Source organism: Salmo salar, chromosome 02 (assembly GCF_965601325.2).
Source record: "Salmo salar chromosome 02, fSalSal1, whole genome shotgun sequence".
Classification (NCBI taxonomy): Eukaryota; Metazoa; Chordata; class Actinopteri; order Salmoniformes; family Salmonidae; genus Salmo; species Salmo salar.
The window spans coordinates 49358353-49377160 of record NC_138292.1 but is presented as its reverse complement, the minus strand read 5'-3'; the positions used below and the strand labels follow the sequence as shown (position 1 = coordinate 49377160).

Genomic DNA, 18808 nt, shown 5'->3' with positions numbered 1-18808 from the left:
ATATAACATATAATGTTATAATATAGGAAAGTTATATTAGGAAAATTATAACTTTGTAATCTGAATATTTTCCTTGGTGCCCCGATCTCCTAGTTAATTACAGTTAAACGATTAATCAGTTTAATTGCGTAATAATAATAACAACAGGGAGTTATTTTGATAAACATGTCTTCAGTTAATGGTGCCCAAAGACAAGACATTACTTACAAAGTGCATCAAACATGATTTAGACCTTGTTTATGGGAAACTGTTTATAACTGTATTTCATGGTTGCAACTTGCTGAAAATTGTCCACGTTGTTCCTATCATCTCAACTACCCAGTACAGCAAAGACATTTTTACTTACAAAGTGCATCAAACATGATTTAGACCTTGTTTATGGAAAACTGTTTATAACTGTATTTCATGGTTGCAACTTGATGAAAAATTGTCGTGTTCCTATCATCTCAACTAACCAGTACTGCACACATGTTTACTTACAGAGTGGATCAAACATGTTTTAGACCTTGTTTATGGAAAACTGTTTATATTTCTATTACATGGTTGCAACATGCTGAAAATTGTCCACAATGTTCCTATCATCTCGACTACCCAGTAGAGCAAACACATTTTTACTTACAGAGTGCATCAAACATGATTTAGACCTTGTTTATGGAAAACTGTTTATAACTGTTTTTCACGGTTGCAACTTGCTGAAAATTGTCCAGTGTTCCTATCATCTCGACTACTCAGTACTGCACACATTTTTACTTTCAAAGTGCATCAAACCGTTTTTAGACCTTGTTTATGGAAAACTGTTTAACTGTATATCATGGTTGCAATTGTTCACAGTGTCCCTATCATCTCGACTACCCAGTACTGCAAACATTTTTATTACAGAGTGCATCAAACATGATTTAGAACTTGTTTATGGAAAACTGTTTATAACTGTATTTCATGGTTGCAACTTGCTGAAAATTGTCCACAATGTTCCTGTCATCTTGACTATTCAAAGCTAGTGCAGTACGCCACAGGGTGTTTTTGTCTTGGTCAAGGGCTGTCAAGTCTGCTTTCTTAGGGGATCGGCCTGTAAGTAAGCATTTCACTGTTAGTCTACACCTGTTGTTTATGAAGCATGTTACAATACAATTCGTTTTGACTATAGCCAGAACACACAGCTAGCAATTTTAGGTAGTCTAACATGCTTCATCGATGCAGTAGATGGCGCTACTACGTTTCATTTTGAATGGTTTTATATTTTCCTTTGTTGCTGACACTGCCTGTCGTCTTCTTGATCACTTCCGTAATGACGTTGAGGTCGACAACAAATAAACAAATATGGCTGAATCCAGCTCGGCTATGTACTTTGCTGTTAGCAATATACCTGCTGCCTTTCGATCTGCTAACCTTCGAAACTTTTTTAGCCAATTCATAGAAAGCAATGGTTTCTTGTGTTTCCATTACCGACATCGACCGGAGGTTTTGAAGGAGTCCGAGGGCACCCAAGTCAACATGTCAGACCATACAAGAAGAGACACGCCGACAACAGAAATGCCATCCACAGATGTCGAGGAGGAGAGTGGTTCTTCGCCGAATAGTATAAAAACATGTTGTTGCGTGGTATCGGTACCTTCAAATGAGGCGGCCAGATTGGTCAAAATGTACGCGGGGAATCAATGGATCGACTCGAAGGGTAACTGGCTTGCGAGGCGTTGTGTAATAAGAAAAGTAAAAGTATCACCTCCCACAGGTTAGTATGTATTTGGAGTCATTAACACTAGAAAAGCTGGGCTTCGAGGGACTCCCTTTAAGCCACATTCTAACGGTCCAATAAATAGATGTCCTATGATATCGGGAAAATTATGTTTTGGTTGTGTTTATGAAGTTGTCTAACGTCAGAATACGAAATATATACACATGTTTAAAGACAATATAATGTATTAGTTTGTTAGTGTAGGCCAGGGATCAACTAGATTCAGCCGCGGGCAGACTTTTTCTTGAATAGATGGTCACGGTAGCCCAGGCCGGCAGATGGCGATATTGATCTGGTATTGATGGTTTCATCTTACCGTCCAAAAGCATGGACTTTGTATCCAACCGGCAATACACCCCGTGGACCGGTTTGTACGTAAAACATTTTTACATTCAGGCTGCAAATGGGTCGATTTCCTCATTAACTATATTTAAATGGTGAGAAGGATGGAAAATGGAGTTCCATAAAGAAAGCATGCATATTTTACGTTTTTTCTTTCTTTCACCACGTTAGTTCTAGGACCCGTGTGGCTCAGTTGGTAGAGCATGGTGTTTGCAACGCCAGGGTTGTGGGTTCGATTCCCACGGGGGACCAGTATGGAGGGGGGGAAAAAATGTAGGAAATGTATGCACTCGCTACTGTAAGTCGATCTGGATAAGAGCATCTGCTAAATGACTAAAATGTAAATGTGTTCAGCCAGGGGTAGACTGCTACATGTTGACATGCCATGACACACCATGCTCTACCAACTGAGCCACAGGGAAATTGCGTCACCTGCTGACCCATTGGTGCCAAATATCATTCCCCCATTTGACATTTCCAATACGCAGTATCTGTTGAACAGGCATGAGTTTCTTGAATTAAATAAGTATGCACTTTTCCCCTCTTTCCTTGCTCTCTCAATCATCGGCCACAGACTATTCCGAGCTTCTTTGTCAACTGCTGTCATGAACCTCAGGTTGTTGTTCTTTAAATAGTCATTTTTCTTTGCACTTTTCCATGTCAGATCCCTCGCTGTCCTGGAGATGAATCTCATGATCACTGGTCGTGGTGGCTGGTTCTCCCCATCTCTCAGCCTACCCAGGTGCTGCACTACATCCAGAGAACCTGCAACAACATTTTGCTCGTCCTCCGGGACTATTGCCCTGCAAATGTCCTTCACTTTTGTTTTGATGTTCTCGTCAGATCTTTCTGCGATTCCATAAATTCGAAGATTCCGACTATACCAGTCAGTCTTGTTTACCTTTGACTCCATTTCAGTGAGTTTCTTCTCCTGATTTGCAACCTGAGTTTTCAATGTTGCGTTCTGCTGCTTCAGAGTATTTACTTCCTCAGCATTGAAATCAATCGCTTTCTCCAGGTTAACGATGCTGATGGTGTTCTTTTTCCACCAAGTCCATGATGTCATCTGCACTCTTTGATTTTAGCCGCGAGGATGCGGATGATGTTGTCCTGTAGCTGGCTCAGTGATGGTTCACTTCTCAACTTCTTTGGAAGTTACTCCTTGGTTGGGGTATTTGGGTATGAATCACATTCACCCCCCTTTTTTACACTGCAAGCATATGAATGAGTTTCAGCAATGCCTCTTTTCTCCTTGGACGTTTCAACATCCATTATCTCAGCAACAGTTTGGTTATGTCCTGACTCCATGCTGCTAGCTATGAAGATTTTAGCTAGCTAACATTAGCTAAACACGCTGAAACTTTGATAGCTAGCTTGTTCGTTGGAAATCGTCCCCAAAAAAATTCCAATGGCTTGATTAATTACAAAATGTATCAAAATAGCTACATATCATTTTTTTACATTTTGCAACTACAGCCTAAAATTAGAAACTTTGATAACCCTAAAATTGTTCCTCAGCTAGAAATGTTACGTCCTCTCATGCCGCCATCTTCAGTGCCCCACTCAGGCCTCTTGCTAAAGCTCCAACCTGAAGATCACTGACGTCATGATTTTACCTATTTCCCCATTAGAGGTAAAATAGATATCGATTTTGAGACTTGGCCTGTAGTATTTTCATGTTTTAGTATACACTGTTCATATTAATGTGAAGTTTGTTCTTTTTCGAAAACTTTTTACAAAAACAAGCGTATCTTTGTGAAATACCAACGGAGCACTGAGCGTACCCCAAACTTTTTACATTTAATTCAGTTATACATGCTAATATTGCTATTTACGACCGGCGGAAACCAAATGGAAGACGACGACCACAAAATGTAAAATCCTATAAAGGATGTCAACAGAGCTTGGTGCTTATCGGTTGTATTAGGTTAGGAAATCCGACTTTTTGGATATAATTTTTATGAAATGTTAGATACTGAACATGAAGAATCATATTTGTCTTGGTAAAAATGTATTTTATAATATAAGGAAGTGAAATTCATCACTAAAGTGTGTCACCCTAAGGGCCTGAACATAATTACAAATAATTTGTAGACTGAAAATTGACCGCAAGAAGCCCAAACATACTGTATATAATATTTTACTAAAACATAATCATTTCAAACCTTACTTACATTTGTATACCATCACATGGGCTATATACAGTACCAGTCAAAAGTTTGGACTCACCTACTCATTCAAGGGTTTTTCGTTATTTTTACTATTTTCTACATTGAAGAATCTACAAAGTAGCCACCCTTTGCCTTGGCAGCTTTGCACACTCTTGGCATTCTCTCAACCAGCTTCATGAGGTAGTCACCTGGAATATGCATTTAAATTAACAGGTGTGCCTTGTTAAAAGTACATTTGTAGAATTGCGTTCCTTCTTAATGCGTTTGAGCCAAATCAGTTGTTGTGACAAGGTAGGGGTGGTATACAGAATATAGCCCTATTTGGTAAAATACCAAGTCCATATAATGGCAAGAACAGTTCAAATAAGCAAAGAGAAATGACAGTCAATATGGAAAATTTCAAGAACTTTGACAGTTTCTTCAAGTGCAGTTGCAAAAACCATCAAGTGCTATGATGAAACTGGCTCTCATGAGGACCGCCACAGGAAAGGAAGACCCAGAGTTACCTCTGCTGCAGAGGATAAGCTCAGTAGTTACCAGCCTCAGAAATTACAGCCCAAATAAATTATTCTCATCTCAACATCACCTGTTCAGAGGAGACTGCGTGAATCAGGCCTTCATGTTTGAATTGCTGCAAAGAAACCACTACTAAAGGACACCAATAATAAGAAGAGACTTGCTTGGGCCAAGAAACACGAGCAATGGACATTCGACCGGTGGAAATCTGTCCTTTGGTCTGAGTTCAAATTTGAGATTTTTGGTTCCAACTGCCGTGTCTTGGTGAGACGATGAGCAAGTGAACAGATGATCTCCGCATGTGTGGTTCCCACCATGAAATATGGAGGAGGTATGATGGTGCTTTACTGGTGACACTGTCTGATTTATTTAGAATTCAAGGCCTACTTAACCAGCATGGCTACCACAGCATTCTGCAGCGATACCCCATCCCATCTGGTTTGAGCTTAGTGAGACTATCATTTGTTTTTCAACAGGACAATGACACACCTCCAGGCTGTGTAAGGGCTATTTGACCAAGGATTTTCTACATTGTAGATTCTTCAAAGTAGCCTCCCTACTTTTGGAAAGTAGGGTGGCTACTTTGCTGCATGAGAGGACCGGGCCTGCATGAGATGACCTGGCCTCCACAATCACCTGACCTCAACCCAATAGAGATGGTTTGGGATGAGTTGGACCGCAGAGTGAAGGAAAAGCAGCCAACAAGTGCTAAGCATGTGGAAACTCCTTCAAGACTGTTGGAAACGCATTCCAGGTGAAGCTAGTTGAGAGAATGCCAAGAATGTGCAAAGCTGTCAAAGGGTGGCTACTTTGAAGAATCTCAAACACATTTAACATTTATTTTAGATTTATCACTTTCTTGGTTACGGCATGATTCATGTGTGTTATTTCATAGTTTTGATGTCTTCACTATTATTCTACAATGTAGAAAATAGTAAAAATAACAAAAAACCCTTGAATGAGTAGGTGTGTCCAAACTTTTGACTGGTACTGTATATCAACAAGAAAAAAAGAAAAAAAATCTAGTTTTGTGAGGAAATCACCCAAAAGTAACTCCAAATAGTTTCTGAAGGATTCAAATTAGGCCACAGTGCCTTCAGAAAGTGGTCACAACCCTTGACTTTTTCCACATTTTGTTGTTACAGTTTGAATTTATAATGGATTAAATTGAGATTGTGTCACTGACCTAGACACAATACCCCATAATTTCAAAGTAGAATTATGTTTTTCAACATTTTTCAAATTAATACAAATAAAAAGCTGAGATGTCTTGCATCAACCCCTTTTGTTATGGCAAGTAAGTTCAGGAGTAAATTGCATGGACTCCCTGTGTGCTAATAGTTAACATGATTTTTGAATGAGTACCTCATCTCTGTACCCTACACATAAGATCCCTCAGTCGAGCAGTGAATTTCAAACACAGATTCTACCACAAAGACCAGAGAGATTTTCCAATGCCTCGCAAAGGGCACCTATTAGTAGATGGGTAAAAAAAAAAAGCTGACATTTGAATATCCTTTTGAGCATGGTGACGGTACAGTATTAATTAAACTTTGAAGGGTGTATCAATATACCCAGCCACTACAAAGATCCAGGAGTTGTTCCTAACTGATAGGAGAAAACTGAGGATGCATCAACAAAATTGTAGTTACTCCGCAATGCTAACCTAAATGACAGTGGCAAGAAGGAAGCCTGTACAGAATACAAAATATTCCAAAACATGCATCCACTAAAGCACTAAAGTAAAACTGCAAATGTGTCAACAACAAAAAAATCTTTGTCCTGAATACAAAGCTTTATGTTTGGGGCAAATCCAACGCAACACATCACAGAGTTGCTTACCAAGATGACATTGAATGTTCCTTAGTGGCCTAGTTACAGTTTTGACAAAAATTGTCTTGAATATCTATGGCGAGACTTGAACATGGCTGTCTAGCAATGATCAACAACCAACTTGAGAGCTTTAAGATAAAAAAAAAAAAAAAGTATAATATGCAAGTATTGTACAATCCAGGTGTGTAAGGCTTTTGTAGAGACTTACCCAGAAAGACTCACAGCTGTAATCGCTGCCAAAGGTGATTCTAGCATGTATTGGCTCGGGGGGTTGAATACTTATGTAATTTTCAATTTCAATCCCACCTTGTAACACAACAAAATGTGGAAAAAGTCAGGGAGGGTGTATCTTGTCATGGGTTGTCTTGCACATCAGACAATAGCCTGGGGATGAGGTCAGACATAAAACCATAAAATCTGCCTCTGTGTGCTATACATAAAATGTAATGAATCTACATTTTTATTTCAGATGAGGATGAATTCCCCTACAAGACAAAGTCTGGGCACAGGCGCCACGTGGCACTAACAGAACGCTTCACAGAGGTGGACCTAAAGGGCTTGCCAGAGCTGAACCCGCCTTCTCTTATGCCGGCTGGTAATGTGGGTACAACCGTAAAGGTATTCTTACAGCTTATTCAGTCATGCCGCCTACCCCCACGCCTCATACGCAAGCTGGGCCTCGCCTTCCCCAAGACAAGCTGCAATCGGCGCTATGGTAATGTGCCCTTCCAGTACCATAACACCAGCTTAGCACCATCTACTGAGGAGAGTGTCTTCACAGCTGGTGGGCATGAAATATCAGGTCCTGGTTGTGTGGTCCCTCCCTCAGGAACCCAGGGGCCCACTGACCCCTCAGGGGACCCTGAAATACCAGAGGAAGACGAGGATGCCCAGTCAAATGCAGATGATGTGAGTCTACATTTGTTACTGTGTATACTGTAAATATCCTATAACCTGTGAGTTACAGCACTTGCTGTGTTAAGTTCATAAGGGAATCATGTTGAAAAGTGGAAGGGCTTAAAATGGTAAAAAGCCTGAGTAAAGAAAAATACATCAAGGTAGAAACATCTTAGTAGCCTACATAACAATGGCTGGGTAATATGAGAGTATTCTTGTTGCTGTGAACTCTGGCTTTACAGATGCATTTGTCATTTCTTGTATTGCATATGATCCCTGTGTTCTTCTGTGCTGTAGGACGATGACCGCTGTGAGGAGTGGGAGCGCCATGAGGCCCTACATGAGGACGTGACGAGCCAGGAACGCAGCAAGGAGCGGCTCTACGAGGAGGAGATAGAGCTGAAGTGGGAGAAGGGAGGCTCGGGCCTGGTCTTCTACACAGATGCCCAGTACTGGCAAGAGGAGGAAGGAGGTATGACAGGGGCTCCACTAGCCCTCTTAAAGATCTGCCCTTCTGATTTAATATTTCTGTCTTGTAAAATTCATAATTATACATTTCCCTCTAGTCAAATAGTGATTATTGTTTTCTCTCCACCTAGATTTTGATGAGCAAACTGCAGATGATTGGGATGTGGACATGAGCGTTTACTATGACAAAGGTAACCTGACTTAGCATGTTTTCCTTCATTATTCAGGATCTATAGCTAGGCTTCCATCCAATTTGCAACAGATTTTCATGTGAGTATTCTAAAATCTGCATAAAGAAAATATGCTTGTGTTACCACCAAACTGACTTGTTGCGAATTCAAATCAGTGCGTGATTACGTAGTGCACACATTTACTTTTTCACTTAAGTTTTCATGTACTAAATAAAACATTGAATGTTTAATGTCTTTCCATCGCATAGTTTTGTCATAAATTGTTGCGTTTAAATAGCAAATGTGCCTACTCTGGTCTTGGCACAAGCCAACAGATACAGTATGGTTAGGCTAGTCTAAATGATGAGAATGTTTTGATTCGTTACAACGGCAGTCAAGCATCGATCATCATGTCACCGGAATAAGACCCTAAATATGTATTGGACCAGAGCATCAAGCTCAAGCACTTTCACCACCTTGTGAAGTTCATAAATTATTTTAATCTGTAGCCTAATTTAAACTTCATGGTTTCGAGCCGTAGTGGGAGGACCACACACCATGTCCTTGTGTGACTCCAAGTGTAATTCAATATTTGCGCATAAAGGCATTTCCACTGCCATTTCTAGCATAATTCATTTTACCAACACAAAAAGATCTCAAAGTCGAACGAACAAATTTATATTTTGGCATTTTATGAATTTATACCAAAGGTTCCTGTTTCCATCAAAGCTGTCGAGACTTTTCTGGCATAACTGGATGGAAACGTGGTTGACTGATTTGAAATCCTAGTGGACTAGGTAGGCATGCTGTCTTAAGACATTTGAAGGAACATTTAACCTTTTATTTAACTTTGCGAGTCAATTAAGAACAAGTTCTTATTTACAATGATGGCCTACCAAGATGTAAAAGGCCTGCGGGGATGGGGGCTGCGATTCAAAATTTAGGACGACACACACAAATACGTGAGAACACGACATAAAGAGACCTAAAACGACAACACATGGCAGCTACACATGACAACACAGCATGGTTGCAAAACATGGCAGCGGCACAAACATGGTACAGACGTTATTAGGCACAGACAACAGCACAAAGTGCAAAAAGGCAGTAATGGTGTACATAGAGAATGAATCTCGTGGGGGCCACTCTCTCCACACAGACGGGGGTGACATGGACTCCCGTGACTGTGTCCGCATGCGGTATGAGAAGAGGCTGAGGGAGGGGCTGGAGGACCGGTCTGGAGGACAAGATCAGCCAATCGGCAACTTTGAGAAGTTCACAAAGGTAGGGAAGTCCTTGTGCCAATCCACTTAATAAAGCATTTATAATGGATTAGTAAATTGTTTATTTATTAATGATTACTCTATAAGATGTTTAATGTAGGTTTACTAATCATTAGTTAAGTCTTTTTGTGTGGCCTTATCTAAAGTGTGGGCAATTTATACTTTAAATGTTTTGAGTGAACAGTAATTTCTCACACAAAAAATGGACATGCCATTGGAAGATATTCCAACAGTACTGGATGCTCCTTACCTTAAGGTCTCAAAATAGCCTAGAGCATATCAATGGTAAAACACAGGATGTTAAAGAACTACACTACATAATCAAAAGTATGTGGACACCCCCCCTTGCTGCTATAACAGCCTCCACTCTTCTGGGAAGGCTTTCCACTAGATGTTGGAACATTGTTGCGGGGACTTGCTTCCATTCAGCCACAAGAGCGAGGCCGGGCACTGAAGTTTGTCGATTAGACCTGGCTCGCAGTCTGCATTCCAATTCATCCCAAAGGTGTTCATTGAGGTCAAGGCTTTGTGCAGGCCAGTCAAGCTCTTCCACACTGATCTCGACAAACCATTTCTGTATGGACCTTGCTTTGTGCACGGGGGCATTGTAATGCTGAAACAGGAAAAGGCCTTCCCCAAACTTGCCACAAAGTTGGAAGCACAGAATAGTCTAGAATGTCATTGTAGGCTGTAGCGTTAATATTTCCTTTCACTGGAAGTAAGGGGCTTGAAGCATGAACAACAGCCCCAGACCATTATTCCTCTTCCACCAAACTTTAAAGTTGGCACTATGCATTGGGGCAGATGGTGAAGCGTGATTCATCACTCCATATAACGCTTTTCCACTGCTCTAGAGTCCAATGGCGGCGAGATTTACACCACTCCAGCCGACGCTTGGCATTGCGCATGGTGATCTTAGGCTTGTGTGCGGCTGCTCTGCCATGGAAACCCATTTCATGAAGCTCCCGACGAACAGTTCTTGTGCTGATGTTGCTTCCAGAGGCAGTTTGGATCTCAGTAGTGAGTGTTGCAACTGACAGAATTTAAATGCGCTTCAAGACTCGGCGGTCTCGTTCTGTGAGCTTGTGTGGCCTACCACTTCGTGGGTGAGCTGTTGTTGCTCCTAGATGTTTTGACTTCTAAATAACAGCACTTAGTTTACCGGGGCTGCTCTGGCAGGGAAGAAATTTGACAAACTGACTTTCTGGGCAGACCAAGATTAGACTGCTCTTAGGAGTGACTGCAATCCATGCTTTGGTTTGGTAGAAAAGTCACTGCCGAGAAAAGCTTATGCTAGCATTTTCAGCCTGAAAACATTTTTACTCAGCATATAGTGTGTCTGAAGCATAGGTGAAATTGCCAATGGGGATTGGGGGGAATATGTCCAATTTTCAGGGGGGAGGGGGCTTTCCACCTATACAGTGTTTTCAAAATACCTCTCCGTATACTCATCAAGACATAAGTCATGTCAAACTGTGTAGAACTGCAGGAGATGCGTTTTAAAATGTAAAAAAAAAAATCTGCTTATCGTTTAACCATTATGTTCTAGGGGTCATTTGGAGACCTAAAGGTACTGTTGGAATGTCTACCAATACCTAGTACTCTTCTCATTTAGTGGGCAGAATGTAACTGGTGTGGTTTGAATTTCTCAAAAGCAGGAATGGCTTTTTCCACTCTCTGGTACCTGGTACTAGGACTAGTTAGTACTGATCTTTTTATGTTGTCTAGGGTGTTGGTCGACGGGTGATGGAGAAGCAGGGCTGGAAGGAGGGAAAGGGCCTGGGTAACAGTCAGGCGGGGATTCCAGAAGCCCTGGAGAATGAAGGACAGCATCCCAAATGCAAGAGGGGCTTTGGGTGAGTGCAACATTTACTATCACAATAATTACAATGACGATTAAATCTATGGCCTTTGTAACTTGGATATGTACAGGAAGGTAACGGAAAGTTGAAGGATATTACAAGTTATTCTTGTTGACATCCAGGCAAATAAAAACCCTGATTTACAATATGCTGTTTTGTGCAGGTACCATGGAGAGAAGCTGAGCACCTTTGTGAAAAAGGCCAAACCAGACTTGTTCATATCCACGGTGTATGATAAACCCAAAGACATAGACCAAGGAGACCCCTTATTGCGACGCAATCCCAAAACCAGCATGAAGTACAGAGGCTGGCAGCCAGGTGGCAGCATTGGGCCAAAAAGATGACAACACTGTATTTACATAATTTGTTATTACCTCTTTCCACATTAGAATTCATGCTTTGTTTATATTAAAGCATTTATCATACAAGGAATTTGTTTAAATTATTTTGTCTCATCTCCTAAATGAATTAAACATTTGTAAATTTGACCATAGTATGATTGAAACAGAAGTAATTATTTTAGGCAGTAGTAGTTGGCATGACCTGCCTTCCGCCTGCAAGAATAAGGTCGTGACTCTGGCGATTTTCCTTCAAAATAAAAGTCCCGCAATGACGGTAAAATGTTTTATACCAATGGTCGAAATTTGTAACATTTTGGGGAAATGTTGGTAGACTTAGAATTTTGTTTAACAATATGAAAGAAGGAATAAGGGTAATCATCTTTTATAGCACATATTATAGCAATGATTGTTAACAGTATTAATTACTAGATATCATAGTAACAAGACATAATGCTATTAATAATATTATAATCAACTTTAGAAAACACTTCAATCCTATTGTTAATTAACTTATTCAATTTGCACGATGTTCAGTACGTTTTCCATATTGGACATACTGCACCATAGTACACAATTTCTTGTACATTGTGTCGCAGTAATCAGGAGCACTTCTAGTTTCCAAATTCATAGTGTACAACCCAAGGAGTATCACTGCTCAATCTGCGGCCCTTAAAGTGGCCTATCACCTTAAATGCAATACGTTTTTCATATTGGACATGCAGTATCAGTCAACATTTGGACACACCTACTCATTCCAGGTTTTTTTTATTTGTGCTATTTTCTTTATTTTGGAATAATAGTGAAGACATCAAATCTACGAAATAACACAGAATCATGTCGTAACCAAAAGTTTTTAAAAATAATCTACATATGAGATTCTTCAAAGTAGCCACCCTTTGCCTTGATGACAGCTTTGCACACTCTTGGTGTTCTCTCAACCAGCTTCATGAGGTAGTCACCAGGAATGCATTTAAATGAACAGGTGTGTTGTTAATTTATGGAATTTCTTTCCTTAATGCGTTTGAGCTAATCAGTTGTGTTGTGACAAGGTATACAGAAGAGCTCTATTTGGTAAAAGACCAAATCCATATTATGACAAGAACAGCTCAAATAAGCAAAGAAAAACAACAGTCCATCATTACTTTCAGACATGGTCAGTCAATATGGAAAATTTCAAGAACTTTGAAAGTTTCAAGTGCAGTTGCAAAAACCATGAAGCTCTATGATGAAGCTGGCTCTCATGAGGACCGCCACAGGAAAAGTAGACCCAGACTTACATCTGCTGCTGAGGATAAGTTCATTAGAGTTACCAGCCTCAGAAATTGCAGCCCAAATAAATGCTTTAGCGTTCAAGTAACAGACACATCTCAACATCAACTGTTCAGAGGAGACTGCGTGAATCAGGCCTTCATGTTTGAGTTGCTGGAAAGAAACCACTACTAAAGGACACCAATAAGAAGAAGAGACTTGTTTGGGCCAAGAAACACAAGCAATGGCCATTAGACCGGTGGAAATCTGTCCTTTAGGTCTGAGTCCAAATTAGAGATTTTTGGTTCCAACTGCCATGTCTTTGTGAGACGCAGAGTAGGTGAATGGATGATCTCTGCATGTGCGGTTCCCATCGTGAAGCATGGAGGAGGTGTGATGGTGCGTTGCTAGTGACACTGTCAGTGACTAATTTAGAATTCAAGGCACTCTGCAGCAACACACCATCCCATCTGGTTTGCGCTTAGTGGGACTATCATTTGTTTTTCAACAGGGCAATGACCCAAAACACACCTTCAGGTTGTGTAAGGACTATTTGACCAAGGAGAGTGAAGGAGTGCTGCATCAGATGACCTGGCCTCCACCATCCCCCGACCTCAACCAAATTGAGATGGTTTGGGATGAGTTGGACTGCAGAGTGAAGGAAAAGCAGCCAACAAGCGCTCAGCATATGTGGTAACTCCTTTAAGACTGTTGGAAAAGCATTCATCATGAAGCTGGTTGAGAGAATGCCAAGAGTGTGCAAACCTGTCATCAAGGCAAAAGATGGCTACTTTGAAGCATCTCAAATATAAAATATATTTTGATTTGTTGAAAACTTTTTGGGTTACTGTATGATTCCATGTGTTATTTAATAGTTTGTCTTCACCATTGTTCTACAATGTAGAAAATAGTACAAATAAAGAAAAACCCTTGAAAGAGTAGGTGTGTCCAAACTATTGACTTGTACTGTGTGTGTGTGTCTATCCATCTATCTATGGTCCCAGTGTTGCTCAGTTGGTAGAGCATGGTGTTTGCAACGCCAGGGTTGTGGGTTCGATTCCCACGGGGGACCAGTACGGGGGGGAAAAAAATGTATGAATTCACTACTGTAAGTCGCTTTGGATAAGAGCGTCTGCTAAATGACTAAAATATATATATACACACACACACACACACACACACACACATACGTTTTTCTCACAAAGGTAGCACACTGGGCCTTTGCCTGTCCTGTATTAGTGGACAGATATAGCATGGGCCAAAAACTGTGCAGCACCCCCACCCACAAACATCTTCCCGTGGCTATGGATGCACTTGATATTGTGTGCCCAGCAGAGAATCAGAGATGAAGGGCGGCATCAGGCACACATCGATATATAGCCTAATAAGCAACTAATTCTAAAACACTGAAGTATAGAAATTTCATCAATTCCAAATGACTGTGCATTTGGAAAGTATTCAGACCCCTTGACTTTTTCCACTTTGATACTTTCAGGCTTATTTTAAAATGGATTAAATGTATTTTCTTCCTCAATCTAAACAATACCCAATAATGACAAAGTTTTTTTGAATGTTTAGCTAATTTATTAAAAATATTTTTGCTTTTACCTAAGTATTCTGACCCTTTGCTAAGAGACTCGAATTTGAGCTCAGGTGCATCCTGTTTCCAATGATCATCCTTGATGTTTCTACAACTTCATTGGAGTCCACCTGTGGTAAAATTACATTGATTTGATATGATTTGAAAAGGCGCATCCTGTCAATATAAGGTCCCACAGTTGACAGTGCATGTCAGAGCAAAACAAAGCCATGAGGTCGAAGGAATTGTCCGTAGAGCTCCCGAGATAGGATTGTGTCGAGGCACAGATCTGGGGAAGGGTACCAAAATATTTTTGCAGCATTGAAGGTCCCCAAGAACACAGTGGCCTTCATAATTCTTAAATGGAAGAAGTTTGGAACCACCAAGACACTTCCTAGAGATCAATCGGGGGAGAAGGGCCTTAGTCAGGGAGATGACCAAGAACCCGATGGTCACTCTGACAGAGCTCCTCTGTGGAGATGGGAGAACCTTCCAGAAGGACAACCATCTCTGCAGCACTCCACCAATCAGGCCTTTATGGTAGAGTGGCCAGACGGAAGCCACTCCTCAGTAAACGGCACTACGGCCCTCTAGGAGTTTGCCAAAAGGCACCTAAAGACTCAGACCATGAGAAACAAGATTCTCTGGTCTGATGAAACCAAGATTTAACTTTTTGGCCTGAATGCCGGGACAAGTCTCTGAATGTCCTTGAATCGCCCAGCCAGAGCCCGGACTTGAAACCGATCGAACATCTCTGGAGAGAACTGAAAATAGCTGTGGGCAAACGTACAAAATCAGCAGGGGATCAAATATTTTTTTCCCCTCACTTTATATACTGTATTCTTTACCATCTACTGCATCTTTATTTCATTATTTATTGAATATTCGAAACATACAATATACTTGCAGTGAAGCCGCTCAATAACTACATCATACCAGTCATCCAACAGATTCCCATTCAGAGCGACACACTGCTCAAGGGCATGTTGACCGATCTACCACCAGGCCAAAAAAGATGAACCCGAACCCTCCAAGATCCCCCCCACCGTTTCCCAATAGCTGTCACTCAACCATTCGAGACCCCTCCCACAGACCCCCCCAGGGAGAAAAAAATTCAAATACAATTCATTCCATTCCCCACCCCCAAGAACCCCCCAATGCACTAACAGCCAAGAGAATGAATTAAAGAGAAAAAAGGAAAAGACAAAAGAAACCAGCAAACAACAATGCAAAAAATTGTTACAAATTAAAATAAATGTAAAACAAAGGATAACTAAATCAAGGACAACTAAAATCATAACAGCAATGCCAACTGTATATGTTTGTGTGCATGTCTGGCACTATTACATGTATGTTGTTGTATGTGTTCATTTGAATGAGTGAGTGCATATGCATGTGTACATACACCTGCACGACATCAGCCTCAGGCAACCGGCATTAGTTGTAAAAACACTGCCACTTAGTGTCATTCAAATGTACTTTTTATTATGATTTATTTTGACTTTTATCTTTGACCATCATTCTCTCTCACACACAGCAACTCCACTCCCACTTGTCTCCAATTCCACATACCAACCCTCAGCCCATCCCATCCATCTCTGCTGACCACCCACTTCGGGTTTCTACACAACACATATCTTTCAACTATACTGTGATATTTAATGTACAATTTCAATCTATCTAATCGAATAGAATCCACAGATTGCGAGTTGAAGATAAATACTTTTACTAAGAGTATTAGTAATTGACTGACCCGGTCTCTCCAGATCCCCTAACAGTACTATTTCTAGGGTCAATTTTAGATCAATGCTATGCATTTTCAGCCATTCCTGAACCTGAAACCAGAAACAGGCAGACGGAAGGGACGTAGCCAGCGGTCAAGGATGAGTTGATGTGCGAGGTGAGGTAGGGGAGAAGGTCTCCGGACTCCGGATTTCACAGAAGTGTGATTGACTTGGAGTTACATTGTGTTGTTTAAGTGTTCCCTTTATTTTTTTGAGCAGTGTAGATAGGCACGTTTTATTTTGTCTGGTTTAGCGTCCCAGATAAAGCGAAATATTTTTTGCTCATATAATTTGAAAAATGAATCATCAGGAGTAGGCAACGCAATAAGTAAGTGCGTAAACTGAGATATGACTAAGGAGTTAAATCAGGGAAATTTTTCCATAAATAGACAGGTATTTATCTCTCCATGGTTGCAGGATCTTGTCTATTTTTACAAGTTTTCTATTGAAATTCATTGTGGAGAGCTTATTTATATATTTTGTGATATGAATACAGAGTATGTCTACTTCACCATCAGCCCATTTTATAGGTAAACTGCAGGGTAATGTAAAAGTTGTATTTTTTAAGGATCCAATACGTAATATTGTACACTTATCATAATTAGGTTTTAGTCCAGAGAGTACAGAAAAGTTATCTTGATCTTTAATGAGACATTGCAAGGATCTAGCTTGCGGACTTAATATAAAACTTGAGTTATCGGCATACATGGACACCTTTTAAGCCTTGGATTTCTAATCCTCTAATGTTGTTATTGGATCTGATTTTAATAGCTAGCATTTCGATGGCCATAACGAATAGATATGGTGACAGCGGACACCCTTGTTTAACTCCTTTTGACAATTCAAAACTTTCTGAGAAGTAGCCATTATTTACTATTTTACACCTGGGGTTGCTATAAAAATCCAGGCATTTATAAATAAAATCCAGTCTTACTTTATCAAATGCCTTTTCAAAATCTGCTATAAATACCATCCTGGCTTCTTATATGTTTCATGATGTTCTATCATTTCTAGTAGTTGTCGTATATTATCTCCAATGTATCATCCATGTAAAAACCCTGTCTGATCAGGATGAACAATACCTGGTAAAACCCTTTTAATTCTGAGTGCTATGCATTTTGCTAGTATTTTTGCATCACAACATTGAAGTGTAAGGGGCCTCTAGTTTTCTTAGATAGGGTCTTTATATTTGCCATCTGGGTCTTGTTTTAATAATAGAGAAATCAGACCTTCCTGCTGAGTACCTGACAGATTACCATTTATATAGGAGTAGTTAAAACTATCAAAAAAATACTTGATATACCTCTACCGGTATGCCATCAAGCCCTGGGGTTTTTCCAGACTGAAAGGATTTAATAGCCTCAAAAAGTTCTTCCTCTGTAATTTCGCCTTCGCACTGGTCTTTCTGTACATTTAATTTTCCATTTTTTATATTATTTGGAAAGAATTCCTTACCATAATCTTCATTCAGTGGGAAAGGATGAGACGAAAAAGAGAACATCTGCCTAAAATAATTAGCTTCCTCTTTTAAAATATAATTCGGAGAATCATAGATGACTCCATCTTCAGTAACGAGATTCTGCAAATGATTTTTGTTAGCATTCCTGTATTAGAGATTCAGGAAGAATTTGGTGCATTTTTCTCCATATTCCATCCAGGTTGCTTTATTTTTGCAATGGATTACATAGTTCTTGAATAAGTTCCTCAAGTTCTTTTTGTTTTTACTCTAACTTATTTTGTATCTCTGTAGTATCATTTTTATTGCCATCTACCTGTACTATTAGTTCATGGATTTCCCTTGTTAGTCTTGTCTCTTTAGCCAGAAACTGCTTTTTTATTATTGATGAATATTGAATTGAATGACCCCTGAAGGTACATTTGAAGTTATCCCAAACAATAAGGGGATTCGCTGAACCTATATTATACTGGAAAAATTCAGTTATAAATTATTTTGTCTTAGTTAAAAATAAGCTGTCCTCCAATAAACTTTGGTCTAAGTCCACGTGGGAAATCTAAAATCTATAAGAGTTATGGGAATGCCAATTAGATGATGATTCGATCGCATTCTGTCTCCTATTAAAACTTTTTAAACCTTTGATGCAAGAGAGAAAGAGACAAGAAAGTAGTCAAGACGACTAGCTTGATTAAGTCTCCTCCATGTATATCTCACTAGGTCGGGGTTTTTTAGTCTCCAAATATCCACTATTTCTAATGTGTCCATAATATTTGTGATTTCCTTAAGGGCACGGTGATGATAGTTAGTAGAGTGATTACCTTTACGGTCCATTGAGGTACTTAACACTGTGTTATAGTCTCCTACCATAATGATTAGATCATTTGTTGCCTGTAGGTTCAATAAATTGGTATAAATGTTTTCGAAGAAGTGCGGATCGTCCTGATTTGGACAATATAAATTAATGAGCCAAATCACTTTTCGTACACTTTCATATTCAAAAGGATCCACCTTCCTTGCGAATCATTCCTGACTCTTTGTACATTCAGATCGAAATGTTTGAGTTCCTTTATCCATGACAGGAAATGATTTCACCACCCCATTCCTTTTCCCACGCAAATTCATCTAA

General features: G+C 40.0%; 1 protein-coding gene across 2 annotated transcripts; it reads left to right on the top strand.

Moving 5' to 3' along the window:
* Positions 1-1262: 1262 nt before the first annotated feature.
* gpatch3 (G patch domain containing 3) lies at positions 1263-11706 on the top strand. 2 transcript variants are annotated; one of them, XM_014169855.3, is made up of 8 exons: positions 1263-1729; positions 7064-7309; positions 7424-7503; positions 7789-7963; positions 8091-8150; positions 9289-9413; positions 11141-11268; positions 11438-11706. In XM_014169855.3, the coding sequence occupies exons 1-8, from the start codon at positions 1318-1320 to the stop codon at positions 11616-11618; spliced, it is 1407 nt and encodes a 468-aa protein (XP_014025330.1). In that variant the 5' UTR covers positions 1263-1317; the 3' UTR covers positions 11619-11706. The 2 variants fall into 2 exon arrangements, with proteins under 2 accessions (XP_014025330.1, XP_014025324.1); XM_014169849.3 differs by having other exon boundaries at positions 1264-1729; positions 7064-7503.
* Positions 11707-18808: the final 7102 nt, after the last annotated feature.

Excerpts from the sequence above, each read along its gene's own strand:
- gpatch3 (XM_014169849.3), top strand. The coding sequence starts at position 1,318 with ATGGCTGAATCCAGCTCGGCTATGTACTTTGCTGTTAGCAATATACCT. Across the intron at positions 9,414-11,140 it reads ACTTTGAGAAGTTCACAAAG|GGTGTTGGTCGACGGGTGAT; the intron begins GTAGGGAAGTCC and ends TATGTTGTCTAG. Across the intron at positions 11,269-11,437 it reads AAATGCAAGAGGGGCTTTGG|GTACCATGGAGAGAAGCTGA; the intron begins GTGAGTGCAACA and ends TGTTTTGTGCAG.